Source organism: Malus domestica, chromosome 15, assembly GCF_042453785.1.
Source record: "Malus domestica chromosome 15, GDT2T_hap1".
NCBI classification, from domain to species: Eukaryota; Viridiplantae; Streptophyta; class Magnoliopsida; order Rosales; family Rosaceae; genus Malus; species Malus domestica.
In genome coordinates, this window is record NC_091675.1 from 47,854,879 (window position 1) to 47,873,428 (window position 18,550).

The following is an 18,550-nucleotide window of genomic DNA, read 5'->3' on the forward strand; positions in this document are numbered from 1 at the left end:
CTTGTCATGCATATCTTCTATATATAAAGCCAGGGTTTTTTAACAGTGATTTTTGGGATCACAAGCTTCATAAAAAAAAAGTGCACAGAAATGTCCATTAAACAAAATACTTCAAAAGCAGTTCAAAATAATACATCAAATGTGGTAGGGGTATTTTCGTTATATAAACAGTGATAAACAATGTTTTTAATATTTAACTTTTTCATTTATAGTGTTTTTTTTTAATTTTTTTTTATAATTAGTACCTCACAAGGAATTAGTAATAATATGATTCAATAAGTTATTTATTAAATATTATTTTCTCAATTCTTAATGGAAATTCAATCGAATGTAGATCGAAATTGAAAGATCGATTTTATTATATGGATTCAGCTGCTTTGATTGATTTATGAGAGGTTTCTTCTAGCATGATATAATATTATTCATCTAAAACGTGTAAGTCGCACGTAACACGCCGTGATTCAAAAAATATCTTCTCACAAATGCATGAAGGCTAGTCGAATAAGTTACAAAATATTTGCATGCAGTCTAATATCGTGTAGAACAATGTATTGGATTTTCATCCATGTGTTGAACGTTCAGAACTTCCAATCCTCTTAATTTGTAATGACTCCGAATCTTTCTCTTCTCGATAAAAAAAAATTAAAAAAAAAATTACAAAAGAAGAAAAGTATGGCATGTGGGACCCCACCCCACTGCAGCACCAATCCATGTCACGCCTTTTAGACCCCACCCCACTACAACGTTCGGAATTTAGGAACATTATTATTATTATTTTTCTCAGCTGATATAAATAATTCAAAAAAAGCTGAAAAACAAAAGCTCCGCTCTGCCACGTCGACTACCCGTTACTTTGTTGGCGGATACGTCGGAAAAGCATTTTATTTTCCATTAATAATCTAACGTTAGAACTTTTAATTAATTTAATAAATAGCCTTTTTTGGTGAAGATTAATTAATTACACAATCCAATTAATTTCCTTCTACGTCGCCGTTCTGGCTTCCAAATCCAAAATATTCTTGCCGAGTCGACCACGTACGAGATTTGTAGGGATTTTTGAAAATCCCAACAAAGAAAAGGAAAGCAGTAGACAAAATCCTAAATAATTAAGAAAAGAAAAGAGAAAGAAAGAAGTCAGAATATAGTTCACAGTGTGAGTGACAGATTTCCACACCCAGAAGAAACAGAGAGATCATTAAACAAGCACGACTTCTGAAATTGCTTTTTGCAGAAGCACTTTTCTCTTCCGAAATCTCGCTGATTTTACTTCTTCTTCTCTGAAATCCCTCTCTCTCATTTGGGTTTTCTGCATTGCCATATGTAAGTTGTTTGTGGGTGGTGGGAAGATTCTGGAGAAAAAAAGTTGATTTTTTTTTAAATTTTTTTTGGTTTGTGGGTTTTGAATCAGGTAAAGGAAGAATCGAGAAGAGATATGTTCACTGAAGGACTTGATAGAAGCGCCCTTCGTTGGGTTAGAGAGGTTTGTGAAGATAAATCATACCCTCTTTCCTTTTTTTTTTTTTTTTTTTTAAGTATAAATAAATAAATAATAAAGTAGAGTTTGATTTATACTGTTGTTTGGGTGAATGCCGCTTCTTGTTCGACTGTGTTTAGGAATTTAGGATCTGGGTTTGTGTTAATTTTGCATGTGTGCTTCAAAGTCAGAAAATTTTGTTCTGAATTATGAGATTTGGATTTATGGGTTTTGTTGCTTAATCAGAAGGAGGAAGTTCCATTTTCGGGTTCTAATTTGCGGCCTAGGATTGATCCGATTATGCACATTCGCAGTGGTAGTGGCGGCAGGGGGTTTGGACTCCCCCCTCCGTCTAAATTTAGAAGTGGACACTTGCCCTCCAATGCCATACCGGTTCGGACAATTCCAGCTGATGGGGATGAGAGTGGGTCTGCTTCTGATAATGACAGAACCACTGATTCAGAAGATGGAGTTTATGGAGGCAGGTACTCGCTGGATTCGTCACCGCAAGATGATAGGGTTCCCAGTGCTGCTGCTCATAGGTATGGGAAGCCGTCGCAAGGGCAGACCAATTATGGCAGTGATTATACTTATTCAGACGTCAGTTCCTCCATGGACACTGTTGTGGGGAGACAGAAACCTGTGGCAGAGAGATTGGTGAGGGGAGCGAGGAAGTATCCAGTCGCGCAGAATGGTTATACGGAGGACGAGTCATCTGATTCGGCTGCAAGCTCCGAGTTTTCTACTTCACAAGCCGGAGGAAGCATCAAGAGTGGGTTGCCTCATAATAAAGCCTATGCTTCTGAGGGTTATGCCTCAAGTGCACCTTCACGTAGGAACTTGGAAAGTGCTGCTGAAAAGGTTTGTGAATTTATATCTTTAATTGTATGTGGATTGTTGTTTGACATCCAAGACAGCATGCTATCACTCACACTCCCACTTGAGATTCTATAGTTATGCTGACTAAATCATTGTTAGTTAATAACTGTTGGATAACATTTCCTTTTATTCACCCCTACTAAAAAACAGTTGGTAAAGCTAAAATTGGTAAGGCAAAAGTTTTATTTATGTATCGAGGGACTTTCTATCTAACAGACCAGCATTGCAGCATAATAACTTTTAAGGTATCTAAATGGTGTACTACCGCACTGATACTCTTTCTGAACCTGTCCATTTTGCAGAATTTGCATTCCACAAACCTGCAGAGTAAAAAATTTCCTGATGACGATGTTCCCAGTGCACCACCCTTTTGTGGTGCAACTCAGGAAATTAAACAGGATGATGAGAAAAGTCCTACTAGAGTGCATAGGACACCGCGTGCTACTTCTCCATCTGAATTCAAAACAACCCCTGGTAAAAAGCAGGATGGCGTTACTGGAAATGGGAATCTTGAACACTTTGCAAGGTATGCATATTACTGCAGTCCTATTTGGAAACAATGGCATGCATCTGTGCTTATGTTGGAAAGAAACATGAAACTTTTTGTTTCACAAACTTAGTACTTGAAGCATGCTGCTATTTTACATTTCTTAGTCATACAGTTTGTCACATAAGTATGTTTTAGTTTCGGTAACTGGACCAACTTATGTCAATCTCTGTTCACAGAACTACAACTAGTTCTGAAGCTGCTGCGCCATCATGCCCAGCTCGGCTCCCAACATATTATGCAAGGTATCTCTAACCAATGCCATAATTGTACTTGGTTTTTAAGTTTAACCTTTGTTTCTGCCATCTAAAATTTATTGACTTTATGTGCCATAAACCAATATCAGTGCTCTAGGGCCATGGCATGGTGTTATTGCATATGATGCATGTGTGCGTTTGTGCCTTCATGCTTGGGCAATGGAATGCATGGAAGCTCCCATGTTCTTGGAAAATGAATGTGCTCTTCTACGAGATGCATTTAGGTGAGTCCATGCTCTTTATCACCTTATTCTCCTATCTTAAACTTAATTTAGACGGCTTTTCATTGCATTCTTATTAGACCCTGTATAATTACATGTCTGTTGCCAGTTTCGTGATCAAATCCTCGCATGAATTCATAGTCTAAAAAAAGTTATGCAACATAGCAAATTAATATAATTGAGTTTATGGTTTGACTAAGCCAGAAGTGAATTAGGAAACGATGGGTTTTGAGATAAAAAGTTTGAACCTTATGGGAGTTCATTGATGTTGACATTGTTTTTGATCAGACGATTAGTAAAATATTTAGTGTTGAAAGCTTAAACTAGTACAGTGAATGATGTGAAAAACTTCTTTACTTTTATCTTTTCCACCATTGACACTCCATCTCCTTAAAACCTTGCTGTCAAACTGTAGTTTACGACAAGTGCTTTTACAATCAGAGGAAGAACTGTTGGCAAAGCAGACTTCAGAGCTTGCAAGTGAGAAAGCTGTTCCGAAACCAAAGAAAATTGTTGGCAAGATGAAAGTGCAAGGTAGCATCTAACGCCTGTTTTTAAATTCTTACTATTCAAGTGCATGGTTACGAGATCATTCTGAATTCTTTTTCATTGTACAGTGCGCAGAATTAAAATGGGCCTGGACCCACCTACTGGCTGCAGTATTTCGTCTATAAGACCACCAGTAATCAAACTGGAATCCATTCGTCATCATCTCTCCAGCTTCCAGTCTACAATTGCTTCTGGATGGCAAGCCCTTCGAAAGATTCGAGTTGCACCTCGGGTACCTGCAAATGGTTCTTTTTCACGTCAAAGCTTGGCGTATGTGCATGCTGGTACTCAGTATATAAAACAGGTGTCTGGACTTTTGAAAACTGGTGTAACAAGTCTACGAGACAGTTCGTCCTCATATGAAGTTGTGCATGGTATGAGCATGGAAAATTCAACTCTCTCTCTCTCTCTACATTTTATTTTGAAATGCCCCTTGTACCACAGGGATTGATGATAAAATTTCATTCATTCAACCTGCACCATCTCTTACAATATTCTCGATATCCCACTTCACAGGGAAAGATCTATTGTCTTCAGGAGTATAATTGATAGTGTGCAACCTTTCGTACAACTTAGATGAAGGAAACCCATAAATAAAGATATAGAAATATGCAATGAATCTCCACGCCCTAGTGCTTCCTAACAATTGTTGTACTCTAATCTGTATATCGAGACTATCTTAAAGCCTTAAAGGTTTATGTGCTTATTCTGTCATTAAATCATAGATTTAGTTTATAAGTGTTTACTTTAAACTGTGACTAGCATATTCTTGTATCCGTAACTTATGGCCGCTTATGAGGGTGCCTCATTTTGTTTCTTTTTTGCATGCTACAGTTTTCTGATAGTCTGCTGTGTTTGTACTTTGTAGTGTATATAACATAATTCTTTCCAAATGTCTTTCATGAATTACTGGAATGTTAACCTTCACTTTTAACTGGCATCAGAAACGTACTCTTGTTTGTTAAGACTGAAAAGTTCAACTGAAGAAGATGCCATCAAGATGCAACCTGGATCCAGTGAAACTCATGTCTTGTATGCTCTCTTGTTCTTATTTTTCTAAACTATATCTGCTTGAGAAAGTTGAGAAAGGTACTGACACCTCTTACAGCTTTCCAGATAGTTTGGGAGATGATCTAATAGTCGAAGTCTTTGATTCGAAGGGAAAGCATTTTGGTAGAGTCATTGTTCAAGTGGCAACAGTTGTTGATGACCCAGTAATGCCTTCTTAATCCTTATGGTGGTAGCTTTAGGATAAATAAAAACTATAATGGTTCTGGCAGAAAGGCTAATTTTATTGTTGATTGCAGGCTGACAAGCAACGCTGGTTCTCTGTCTATCGTGAACCAGAACATGAACCTGTGGGAAAGATGCAGCTATCTACATATTATTCAACAAGTTCAGATGACAATCCCAAGGTGTTTATTTGTTACTTTAGTATCCTTAAAGATATATTAGCCTTGTGTATTAAGAGTTTCTCCATTTGTTGTTTCATTTATGAATTAGTTTTTTTGTAATCTAATACAATGGTAATCCTTAAGAAAAAAAAATCTTAGTTTAATTGTCATACAAGGTTAACTACACACTTGTATCTTGACGAGTTTAAGAAGTGGATGTAGAAATGATCGTCTGATTGCTTTTTGTTATCAGGTGTTAGGATCTATAGATATGTAGTATATATTTGGGATGACTGACAGGACCTTAGAAGAGAATCTCTTCAATTTTAGTTTTAACTGGTGCATAACAGTATTTAGCTCAAGGGTTTCTTCCAATAGCAAAATAATGTATACCCTCATTAAATATTGTGCTGTAATCTTCTAAAGATGAAGGAATGATAAGATTTTAATCTTTTCTTGAGTGATTTCTCGTAGTATTCCTCAGCAATGTATATTAGCCACCATGTTCCAGTCCTGGGCCAAAAAAGGATCAGGAAAAAAAACAAGAAAAGGGAAGAAAGTATATAGTTAATTATTTGTTTATTATTTATAATTTTAACTTTAATATCGTACAAAGAATGATTATTAATCCATTAGCCGAATGTGGGAACATGGATACTTCCATTATATACGATGTATTGCAAAATGCCTTTTGTGATATTGGTTTTGCTTTTGGGGTTCAGTGTGGCTCTGTTGCAGAAACGGTTGCATATGACCTTGTTTTAGAAGCTGCTATGAAGGTTCAGCATTTTCAACAAAGGAATCTAGTGGTGCAGGGTCCATGGAAATGGCTTTTAATTGAGTTTGCAACATATTACGGTGTTTCTGATGTATACACCAAGCTGAGGTAATGGAATGTTGTTGGATTGATAGCTTGTTTCTGTTAAAATGATATGCCCATGTGAATGATTGTTATAAGCCGCTTCTTTTTGTTCACTGGTTCCATATCCGAGTCATGCTCCTAATATGAATATCTCGATTAGGTATCTCTCTTATGTTATGGATGTAGCTACACCAACAGCTGATTGCCTCAACTTGGTGTACGATTTGCTAAGGCCTGTTTTGATGAAAGGCCACAACAAGAGCATGCTGAGTCACCAAGAGGTATTCTTGAATCATTGTTGCTTTTGATATTAACTTTTATGTTGTGGCATGCTTTTTGCTTATTGCATTTTACTTTCTTGTCATTTCTATTCTAACAAAATTCTAATACTTTTGTTTTCACAGAACCGAATCTTAGGAGAAACTAAGGATCAGATTCAACAAACTCTTGCTCTAGCTTTCGAGAATTACAAGTCCTTGGATGAGTCATCTCTTTCAGGAATTATGGAGGTCTTTCGACCTGCGACTGGGCATGCTGCACCTGCATTGGAGCCTGCTGTCAAACTTTACACGCTTCTTCATGATATCTTGTCTCCCGAGGCGCAGACTGCTTTATGCCACCATTTCCAGGTTTGAGAAACTTCCAGTTTATTTAACAATGATTTGCGTGGGTGATGTACCTATTATTTTCCCTAATTGTTTTAAGTGACTGGCCAGGTTGCTGCGAGAAAGAGATCACAGAGGCACTTAGCTGAGACAGATGAATATATTACCAGCAATAGCGATGGTATATTGCTTGATAGTTTGAGTATGGCGACTGCTTACCAGAAAATGAAATCTTTGTGCCTTAACATTAGGGATGAAATCCACACTGATATTGAGATCCATAATCGGCATATACTCCCCAGGTACACACGTGAAACCGTCAAGTGATACTCTCTCCAATATGATTTCATTTTTTTTTTTGGCAAAATATTTTTCCATTGGAGGCACTATCTAGTATTTTTAAATAGTTGGCTTGTTTTATTGTTAGGAAATGATGATAAAAAGCTATCATTTGTGGTTACATTATTGAAAACCTACGCCAATTGATATTTTGACATATGGTGCTGAATCTTGTGTTGAGGTCTGACGTCTTATGTATATATGATCCTGTTCCTGTCAAACTATCTTTAGCAAAAATAATTATTTTATGTGCATATGTGCTCTGAGGTGAAATTCTTATGCTATCTGCTATACACTAACGATCCATTGGTTTAACTGAATAGCTCAAAATAGATACACTTCCCCTATCTCTGGTCAATGGATCTTGCTATGGAATGTGAGAGGACGCCCCTTGAAAATTTAGGCCCTAGGTGAAAGGAAAACTAGAAATTACCCTTTTAATATTTTATATTTAGTATGAATAGTGTCAACTAAATCTCCATATTATTAAGAAGAGTTTTATTAGTCATTTTCCTCACATTTTGAGATGCAAAAACCACTGATTTAAGTCTTCATTAACATTGTAATATATGCTATAGTTTGTTTAATATTTCTTATGACATGGCTGATCATAGTTAAGATATTAATTTGATTTTCTTTGTGATTGTGAAAATATAGAAAAGCTGTATCGTTTACTCGAACCAGTGCAGTGGTTTGTTTGGCTGTTTGATGTTGGACAGATATAATTCCGATGCTTTATTTTTCATTGCACAGTTTTGTAGACCTCCCACATCTGTCAGCATCAATATACAGCACAGACCTATGCAGTAGATTGCGTGCTTTCCTCATTGCTTGCCCCCCAACGGGTCCTTCATCCCCTGTAGGGGACCTTGTTATAGCCACAGCAGATTTCCAAAGAGACCTTTCCAGTTGGAACATCGGGTAATGTTAATTTTGTTGCTACTACTATTGTTAACACTTAATTATATTATTTGGTTTGCATAGTCCTAATTCATTTTCTTTGTTATCTCAGTCATATTAAAGCTGGAGTTGATGCAAAAGAATTGTTCCACCTCTATATTATGCTGTGGATTCAAAATAAGCGTGGGTCTTTGCTCGAAGCATGCAAATTAGACAAGGTACTTATGTTATTAAGTGTTATTGTATATGACATTTATCTCAAATGAGTCGGTACTCTTTTTTGTGGTGGTTTATCGACAATTTTATACCTGCATCTTTGGAGGGCTATGCTAAACGATGCTTCTAAAGATATCCTCACTCGTAAAAACTGGTGTACGTTCAATAAGGTATCTAAAGATTATGCACTTGCAGGTAAAATGGTCAGGAGTTAGGACACAGCATTCAACAACTCCTTTTGTGGATGAAATGTATGATCGTCTGAAAGCAACTTTGAGTGACTATGAGATCATCATTTCCAGATGGCCTGAATATGCCTGCATTCTGGAGAATGTAAGTCGGATTCCTTGTGTCTCAAAGTCTTTTGTCTACTTTAGTTTTTCTCATCACCATCGTTCATTTTGAACTTATCCAACAATTTATTGTTGGACTTACACATATGTACCACATCATGAATGTGGAATCCACCTTCTTCATTCATTTGCTTAATTAATTAATCTCTTTCCTACTTTAAACATGATGGTTAAAGAATGGAATACAGAGCTATTTGTTTTGCTTAAGGAATATGACATTTAGTCTTATAACAGTCTTGTTCATCCACATATTTTTGTATCCAGTTTATGACAAATAATCGTTTCCTTATTTTATAACTTTTGTTTTGTTTTTGGTTTTCTTGGAGGTTTACAAATTGAGTTTCTTGTCATCCGGTTATGGCTTCTTATTTTCTTGGCTTGCTTAGTTCAGAGTGAATCTCTCTTTACGCATAATTTTTGTCTTTATATTCAACATTAGAATATGAATCCAGAAAAGTGTACTTGTGCGTTGTGTTATCATATTAGAAATAGAAATAAATATACATATATTAAGCTTGTTTCGTAATTTCAACTACGTTTCAATACAAAGGCTATTGCTGATGTCGAGAAGGCGATCATAGAATCTCTAGACAAGCAGTATGCAGACGTCCTGTCACCATTAAAGGAAAATTTGGCCCCAAAGAAATTTGGCCTCAAGTATGTTCAGAAGCTTGCCAAAAGGTCTGTGAGCGCCTATACAGTCCCTGAAGAGGTTAGTTGACTATTAAAACTTTGGGGTTATCTTCACGTGTGTATTCAACGTTTTAAAAAATAAAACTAAAAATTGATGATTGCATTTCAGTTGGGAATTCTGTTGAATTCGTTGAAGAGAATGCTTGATGTCCTTCGTCCCCAAATCGAAGTGCAGTTCAAATCATGGGGTTCCTGCATTCCGGATGCTGGGAACACAGTTCCTGGAGAGCGTCTCAGTGAAGTCACTGTAATGTTGAGAGCCAAGTTAAAAAATTACATACAAGCAGTTGTTGAAAAACTTGCAGAGAATGTGAGTATCATTGTGGTTTGCACCTTTCTGTTTGAATTAGTTGTTGTGTGATAGTGTTACAAAATTAACGAGTATATGTTAAATGAAAAAGAAGAGATGATCTGTATAGATAAGATGGATATAAAGGTTAAACATGTTAATTGCCAATCTGTCATGATGTACAAAATGCCTAATTTGTCCATTGAAGAATAATTAAAGCGTGTATTAATGCATATTCTGGTGTATAAAGATCTGAATTACTGGTATATTCGTGTAATTACTTGACCAATAAAAACTACTCGGCTTCTGCACGTGTTTGCAGTAAGCAACCACTATCTGCTTCCATTCAGTACCTGTGTGGATGCTTAATATTATTAAGTAGTGATTTTTGTCAAGTGTCACTGATTTTCATGTTTATTGCAGTCGAAGTTGCAGAGTGCTACAAAACTGAAGAAGATTCTGCAAGATTCAAAAGAAACCGTGGTAGAATCTGATGTGAGAAGTAGAATGCAGCTTCTTAAAGACCAGCTGGCAACCACAGTTACTCACCTGCATACTGTTTTTGGGACTCACGTCTTCATTGCAATTTGTCGAGGTTATTGGGACCGAATGGGACAGGTAAATTCTTCAATCTAGCATTTCAAGAATCCGGGGCTCTGTGCTTATGCTTTTGCTCATCTAATGTTGGCGTTTTTTTTCTGTCGCAGGATGTTCTGAGTTTCTTAGAGAACCGAAAAGAAAATAAGTCGTGGTATAAGGGTTCTCGCATCGCTGTCTCTGTAAGTAGTGGTTGAAACCTTCCAACCTCTTTGCCTCCTTTTCTTCTTGGTATGGTTGTTTCCATTCTAATGTGCAACCTTTTTCGTATTTGCAGATTCTGGATGATACATTTGCATCACAGATGCAGCAGCTGTTGGGGAACACACTGCAGGAGAAGGACGTGCAGCCTCCTAGATCCATAATGGAAGTCCGGTCTATTCTTTGCAAGGATGCTGCCAATCTGAAGGACAATACCTACTATTTTTAGGTGCAAGTGTATGAGGTGGGGAGACAGATTGCCATTCTGTATCGACATGTATAAGCCGGGTGCTGCTTATTTTTGTAGAGGGAGCAAGCAACTCGGCTGCTCTCGAGTCACAAGAGAACTCAATGTTTCACATGTTTTTGCTCGAAAATATAGGATTGATAAACAATTTTTGTATTGGCCAAATATTGGCTTAATATTTGTATTAAAATCAAGTTGAATCTTAGAAATCTAATCAGTAAAATCCTTGTGAAATGAACAAGTCGTTAATCTTACGAGCAAGAAAATCCTGTAAATGGTGTTCATCGGTTGGCTTGCGAGCATCGACAAAACATGTTCAAAGTACAACTACCGTTTCAATGCACACCAACACGAAAAACGCAAAGGCATATCAGCGCAGATGAGGTACTTTTTGTACATCGAATAGAAGATTCAGAATCAAAATTGGATCATTAGCGGTGAAAGCGATTACGGTTTAAGCACGTATTAGAAACGGATTAGAAAACGGACTTGATAACTTAAACAGAGCCCTACCATCCTTGATGAATTCAAACTTTCATGACAACTCTGACAAATTCCATTTAACTTGTGAACGTCAAGACTCGAGATACATAAACTGCAAAATCCAAGCCGCACTTACATTACCTCGCATCTCACTTCGTCAAATAGGCTCAAAAGAGCATACATTACCTCGTATCTCATTTCAACTATAACGAACTCCTTCACCACGTACAACCTCACCAATGCGGTAAGCTTTATTAGCTCCATTTGCATCCTCAAGTATTCTATGGACTGCCTCTCGACTCACAACAAGAACCATCCCAACACCCATGTTAAACGTTCGCAACATTTCAGCCTCTTCTATTCTTCCGGCCTAGGGTTAGAAATAAGGACAGTCAGAAAACTAGATTACATAGTTTCAAGATGACAGCTCAAAGCGATATATCTAACAAAAATTAGAATTCCAAAATTGGTTGCCGGATGGAATATATTTATACCTCTTGGATCCATTTGAAAACAGCTGGGACTTCCCAAGAACCATTATAGATGACAGCGCCTAGGCCTTTCGGAAATACTCGAGGAATATTGTCCGTGAAACCACCCCCTGTGATGTGGGCTATCCCCTTTACGCCTCCCTTACTGATAATGTCAAGAACCTGTTATTGGTGCATGGAGAAAAAGAGAGCGTTTTCAGCAACTAGCAAAACACTAGACAAGCACAAATGCAAAAGAATTGGAAGTGGGTTAGCATTCACCTGCTTAACGTATATCACAGTTGGGGCCATTAAAGCTTCACCTAACGTAATATCTTCCCCAGGCAGCTGATCCTTCAGAGAAAGGCCAGTGTGAGCCAGAACCCTGTAAAGATATACCAGAAAAATTCTTGAGGTTGATTGCTTCCGTTACATTTAGTATATGAAAACCACTACACACTAACGTTGTTTGAGCAGCACCAACCTTCTCACGAGAGAGAAACCATTAGAATGAACCCCACTGGAGGGTAAGCCAATGAGCACATCTCCAGCCACAATGTTTTTCCCATCAACCACTGCATCTTTTTTCACACTTCCAACAGCAAAACCACTGAGGTCATACTCACCATCTGCGTAAAAATCTGGCATCTCTGCAGTCTGAAAATATATGCAATTCAGTGAGCCCTCCATTAGCCAAAATATGTGTAACACGTGTACCAAATATAAGCACAAACACCATATATAAACTAATTAACCGCAAGAAGACATGCTTGGCATATGCAATTCAGGGATCCATACATTGTAAAAGTATTAACAACACGAGTGTGAAAGTAAAATGCTATACATTCAAATTAACTGCAAAAAAAATGCTTGATATACATATTAACACAAGAATTGATTATTTAGCATACCTCTCCACCTAAAAGAACACAGTCAGATTGTTTGCAACCATCGACAATACCTTTTACAACCTAGAAAAAGGTAAAACAAACAAAAAACGGGAGTAAGCTTCAATTAGTGATATGTATTTACACAACCCAAGAAACTCAGGCACTGTGAGCTCTACCTTTTCAGCAAGATCAACATCGAGCCGGCTTGTAGCATAGTAATCAAGGAAAAATAACGGCTTAGCACCAGAAGTAACAATATCATTGACACTCATAGCAACCTGAGAATCGAAACTGATTTAGAGCAGCAGTTTTCAACGACACATTGTGTACCACATGACAATTCATTCGAACAAAATTAGCATTACCAAATCAATACCAATGGTGTCGTGAATTCCAGTATCGAAAGCAAGCTTAAGCTTCGTCCCGACGCCATCTGTGCCGGCAACAAGGTATTTATCATCTGCAATCACCACAAAACTTGATCAGCGCGAGTAATCAAAAGTTCAAACAAACAGTGCACAAAAAATTTCATCACCCAAGTACTAAAAAATTCAAACAGCTAGCATAATATTCGTACCGAAAGGGAAAAGACCCCCAAAACCTCCAATCCCAGGAGCCATTTTTTTAATTCGCCGAACAAGTTCCGCGCCGGCGTCAATATCCACACCGGCGCCCTTATACGTCAGACCGACATTCCCGCTACCACTTTCTCCGGACTCGTTTTTTGAAGCTGAAAGCACGTGGATTTTCCGGGAAGTTTCGGCGGAGGAAGACATGGACAGGGCGGAGAAGGCAGCGGAGTGAGACCCAGGTGGGAGTCTGCAGAGTTGGGTTTGGGCGGGGTTGGCGTTGGAGAAAGAGGGTCTGGGCGAAGTGGGAAAGCAGCGAGAGAGCTGAGTGTTTGGTTTCAAGGAGGAGACCATGGCGACTGAACAGCTGAGTTTCTGCCGAGAGCGACGGAGCTCAAAAAGAGAGAGTGGCGGGAATAAAACGCGAGTTGAAGCTCCAGCTAGGGTTGTTGCTGTTGTTTTGTTAATTCGCCCGTCAACGAAACAGCTTTTGACTTATGCCTTATTTACCTTTTTACCCCTGTAAGTGTGTAACTAGTTTGGATTTTGGAACTGTATGGTCGTCACATATCTGTGTCTCCTTTACTTCTTTGTATTGTGTTTCATTTAAAAGGGTAAGGATTGTCTGCCCTCCCACTTTCCATAACTTTTTGTTTGTATAGTTACTTTTAAGCCACGTCAATATTTTATATTACTATTTATTTTTGTCTTATTATTTCTATAAAAAAAATAATATAAAATGTTGACGTGGTTTAACCGTGACCATACAAAACAGGAGAGCACGTGAAGTGGGAGGGCAAACAATCCTTGTCCCATTTAAAATTGACTTGCGTGTTAAAAGTAGAATTTTTTTATATAGGGTCTGTTTGGTACTCTAATTGAATCGAACTTTTTAAACTCAAAAATAATTTTTAAGTTTTAGCCTTTAAAAACTTGTTTGGTATGATTATTTTTAAAAAGGAAAACTAATGAAAATGGCTTGAAAACTTTGAGTTTTAATGATAAAGACAAAATAAAGGGTAAAATAAATAGTACCATATTGACTTTTTAGTGTAAAAATGTGGTTTTTCGTTAAAATGAACAGTACCGGGAGCTTTTCGTTAAAGTTCCATTTTTAAAAACTGAACTTAAGACTAATTAAAAAATATAGTTTATTCTCTAAAAACATAAAAAGTGAGTTTTGAAAAATTTTAAACTTAAATTCAATCCTTTCATTTCTCTCACTCCTCCTCCAAATCTCGCTCTCTCTCTCTCTTTTCTTCTTTCTCTCTCCGCTCTTTTTTACATTTCTTGTCTCTCTTCCAATGTGTTGTCTTCATTCTCTCAGTTCTTTCTCTCACTTCTCTTCATCTCTATCTCATATGATCATCTCTTTTCTTTATCTTTCTTTCAATCATATTTTACTCTCTTTCCTCCTCTCTCCTCTTTCTCCTTCTCCTATGGCCCTCTCTTTTTATATCTCTTTGTCTAGTTTAAGTCGTAAGATTTAAAAATTTTAAATCGCAAAACAATCAAGTTTTTGAGTCTTAAAGAAAATTGTTTTCAAGAAATGTTTTGAGAAATGATAAAAAAAATTTCAAATATAATACCAAACAAGCCCTTAATTTTATAAAAATTGTGAAAGCATACATGTCGCTTAGTTACTTCTTCATCTTAGTCCTAGTGCAAGTGTGGCTTCCACATCAAATTATAAATACGTCTCTAGTTTGTCAAGACATCACCGAGAGACTAGACAATCAATCAAACAAACAAAAGACCTGAGTTGAAATGATTTCAAACCAACGATGCAATGTGTGTGACTAATTTTGAAAATTACTTGAAACCTAAAAAGTCTAAAACGTAGTTGGCCCTATTTTTAACAATCACCATATCTCCTACCATCCTTCACCACTCTTCAACATCCCTAATTTTTCCTATGTATCTTCTACGTGTAAAAGGCTAAACAGAAAAGTCTGCGGTACTATTCTTTTTAATGAAAAATCATATTTTTACATTAAAAAGTCAAACCTGGTATTATTTACTTTACTCTTTATTTTGTCCTTATCGTTAGAATTCAAAGTTTTCAAGTCATTTTCATTAGTTTTTCTTTAAATATTTGCATCAAAGAAACATAAAGCACGTTAACGTTGACTTTTATTTTTATCAAAGTGACAATAAAAACTGGAACAAGAAAAGTTGTGGTTCCGTCAATCCTAAGATACAGTCACGAGTTAAGTTGACCTTAAATCGAACCAGGATCCTCTCCTGAGCAATTCCCTAGGGATCCTAGGGATCCCGCCATCTTGTCTGTTCATTTTATATCGTGCGGTCAGTTTTCGTTAGGTACTATTCATATTTGAATTTTAAAATTTAAATTTTAAATGATTTCTGACCGCACGATATACGATGAACGGACAGGATTGCAGGATCCCTAAGATCCCTAGGGAATTGCTCGGGAGAGGATCCTGGTTCTTAAAATCAACCATACATAAGCCACTCCTTCATGACTGCTTACAACCTCACCAATGCGGTAAACATTCCTGTCCTCCTCAAGTATCCTCTGTGATGCCTCCGGACTCACAACAAGAACCATTCCAATTCCCATGTTAAAAGTCCGTCTCATCTCAGCCTCTTCTACTCTTCCGGCCTTCTGGATCCATTTGAAAATACATGGGACTTCCCATGAGTCTTTATAAATGTCCGCTCCTAGGCCTTCCGGGAACACTCGAGGTATATTTTCTGTGAAACCACCCCCTGTGATATGAGCTACTCCTTTCACACCTCCCTTGCTTATTAGGTCAAGGACCTGCATGTTTTTGTGCAAAGCAATAATAAGTTAACAAATAGTTCAATGATGGGAGCATTTGCACTCTGATTTTCAGCAGCTAGTTATGTAGTTAAACACAAACATGTATCTGCATAGTATAATAATGGGTTTGATCGATGTCGACCCTACCTGCTTAACATATATCACAGTCGGGACCATCAAAGCTTCGCCAAATGTAATACCTTCTCCACCAGGCAGTTGGTCCTTGAGAGAAACCCCAGCATCAGCCAGAACCCTGTAACAATATGAATGCAACAGTAGTAAGATAGGACTATTCTGTCATGAGTCAGCAAGTCAACCGACCGGCCAGCGAGACAAAATTTAATCGCATATTGCAAGCTACTTGCTATAGACTACAATAGTATCGTAGCTAACAAAAACTGAATGTTAATTTTTTTTTTTTTAATTTGTAATAGGTTGAAGCACCAACCTTCTAACAAGAGAGAAACCATTGGAATGAACCCCGCTAGACGGCAGGCCAATGATGACATCTCCGGGAACAATGTTTTTCCCATCAATGATCGAATCCTTTTTCACAGCTCCAACAGCAGAGCCGCCCAGGTCATACTCCCCCGTCTTTGTAAAAGCCCGGCATCTCTGCAGTCTGAAAACGTACACAGTTATCAGCAAGACGTATATACCTTATAAAAAAGTTTGTATAAATTAAGGATTGCAAACATTAAGATTTATTCTCCATGTTCGGAAACATTTATTCTCCAGCTCACAGAGTCACAGGGCAATTAATGGCGCAATTCAAAAAGACAAGTTAGTTACGAATACCTCTCCGCCTGAAAGTTTACAGCTGCAGCCGGATTGTTGGCAACCATCGCGAATACCTTGTATAACCTAAGAAAGAAGAAGAATGGAACAAACGACGGTGCAGTCAGTGGGCATGGTAATGTATTTATTAGGCACTTTGTCTGTGAACTCTACCTTGACAGCGATATCAACATCAAGGCGGCCTGTAGCAAAGTAATCCTGGAAAGATAATGGCTTCGCCCCACAAGTAACGATATCATTGACGTTCATGGCAACCTGAGAGTTGAACAAACCAACAAACGAACAAATGAAAACAGAATGAATAGAGTCGGGTTATCGGAAAAGCAATTATCAATGGAAAAAAAATATGAATATTAGAAACCCAGGTGGTAGATTACCAAATCAATGCCAATGGTATCGTGAATTGCAGTCTCAAATGCAAGCTTAAGTTTAGTTCCAACGCCATCCGTCCCGTGAACAAGGCACAGATCATCTGTTGAGGATCATCACCATACAATTACCATTACAAACAGCATACAACAAAAATCAAACATTAATTAATTATATACATTGATTAATCATACTTACCGCCGAGTATCTCATCGTGGACAATGCCTCCAAAGGATCCAATTTCAGGAGCCATGGCTTTAATTTTATCAACAAGCGCCGTTCCAGCATCTATATCTACACCAGCATCCTTGTACGTCAGGCCTCCTCCTCCGGCGGCCTCCTGCTCCGGAGACAATACGCGCCTGCTCCGCGAAATTTTACCAGCTGAGAATGATGGTGAAGACAGAGAGATAAACCCAACTGACGATGGCGGCAGTCTACGTAGATGGGCTCCGGAGTAAGAGGATCTTAGCCAAGATGCTTGGGAGGCGCTGATCATGCCGTTGGCAGCCATTGTAAATTTGTAAGAGGGAGGACGACCGTTGTCTGCGGAGCAGAGGTCGCACTCACCTGATATCACACGAATGACAAACCCTAATCCACTCCTAAAGTGACTAAATTGAGTTCCACTCGCTAATCCCGATTGTGACGGGAACACGAATGATATATTACGTGTTTTAATAGAAGTAATGAGAAATTTTATTTTTTAAGTTATTAACTTTTTAATATACATATTCCATCATTTGTATAGTGATACACGATTTATCATACCGTGTACCGATTATATTAAAAAATGTCTCCATCAGTAGGGGCGCCGACACGACACAATCTAACTTTTCGATTTTTGGGTGGGATCGTCCCAATAAAAATGGGGCAAATCCAATTTCTTTTGTAATATTTTATGCACATTAGACAACAACCGTCCAAACAAATATAAGAATATTAAATTAGACAACAGTCCAAACAAATATTATTTATTTTTATGTTCAATAAGGAACAACGTACAATCAAAGAAAAATAGTGCTAATAATAGATCTCAATAAAAACCTTCTTGGAAAGAAAACCCGAATGAGGGGGAAAAAAGATCCCGCATCAACAAAATTAAGAATTCAACTTATCCTCCAATAGTAAACCTAAAATTACATCGGAAAATTTTTCAAACCAAGAAACTGACCGTTCCAACGTTAAACCCCGTCGGGCTAGTCGATGAGCCACAGAATTGACCTCTTTTCGCACAAATTGTGCCTTCCACTGCTGGAACAGTTGTAAAAGTGTACGCCATTCTGAATAGCAACAATCACCAACAAGGCCATAAGGTCCATGATTAACATTCACACCATTCTGAATAGCAGCAATCACCAACAAGGCATCACCCTCCAATATTACTTTTCGTGTCCACCATTGTTGAACGAATAGCACAGCTTCACGAGCAGCTGTAGTTTCCACCAATAAAGTGGTTGTAATCCCCTCCAATTTTAATGCCGTTGCAGCAACAAACTCCCCATCCGTATCCTTGATGACTATTCCGACTCTTCCCACTGCCCTATGTTCATCCCATGC

The 18,550-nt window shown here is 37.8% G+C and overlaps 2 protein-coding genes and 1 pseudogene across 2 annotated transcripts; 1 reads left to right on the forward strand and 2 right to left on the reverse strand.

Annotated features, from left to right (window-relative positions):
• Positions 1–896: 896 nt before the first annotated feature.
• Positions 897–10,864, forward strand: LOC103401973 (uncharacterized). The gene is made up of 23 exons (XM_008340704.4): positions 897–1,320; positions 1,409–1,480; positions 1,721–2,335; positions 2,656–2,879; positions 3,080–3,145; positions 3,247–3,381; positions 3,794–3,912; positions 3,996–4,301; positions 4,872–4,959; positions 5,036–5,141; positions 5,235–5,342; positions 6,044–6,207; positions 6,344–6,464; positions 6,588–6,812; positions 6,900–7,090; positions 7,881–8,048; positions 8,140–8,245; positions 8,439–8,576; positions 9,147–9,308; positions 9,399–9,599; positions 10,002–10,196; positions 10,286–10,357; positions 10,453–10,864. The coding sequence occupies exons 2-23, from the start codon at positions 1,433–1,435 to the stop codon at positions 10,603–10,605; spliced, it is 3,711 nt and encodes a 1,236-aa protein (XP_008338926.2). The 5' UTR covers positions 897–1,320; positions 1,409–1,432; the 3' UTR covers positions 10,606–10,864.
• Positions 10,865–11,156: 292 nt separating this feature from the next.
• Positions 11,157–13,577, reverse strand: LOC103401974 (phosphoribosylformylglycinamidine cyclo-ligase, chloroplastic/mitochondrial-like). The gene is made up of 8 exons (XM_070814053.1): positions 13,044–13,577; positions 12,832–12,926; positions 12,643–12,744; positions 12,488–12,547; positions 12,061–12,233; positions 11,859–11,961; positions 11,601–11,759; positions 11,157–11,476 (listed from the first exon to the last, which is right to left on the reverse strand). Exons 1-8 carry the CDS (start codon positions 13,387–13,389, stop codon positions 11,306–11,308), a joined length of 1,209 nt encoding a protein of 402 aa, XP_070670154.1. The 5' UTR covers positions 13,390–13,577; the 3' UTR covers positions 11,157–11,305.
• Positions 13,578–15,331: 1,754 nt separating this feature from the next.
• On the reverse strand, positions 15,332–17,600 carry LOC103416227 (phosphoribosylformylglycinamidine cyclo-ligase, chloroplastic/mitochondrial-like; annotated as a pseudogene).
• Positions 17,601–18,550: the final 950 nt, after the last annotated feature.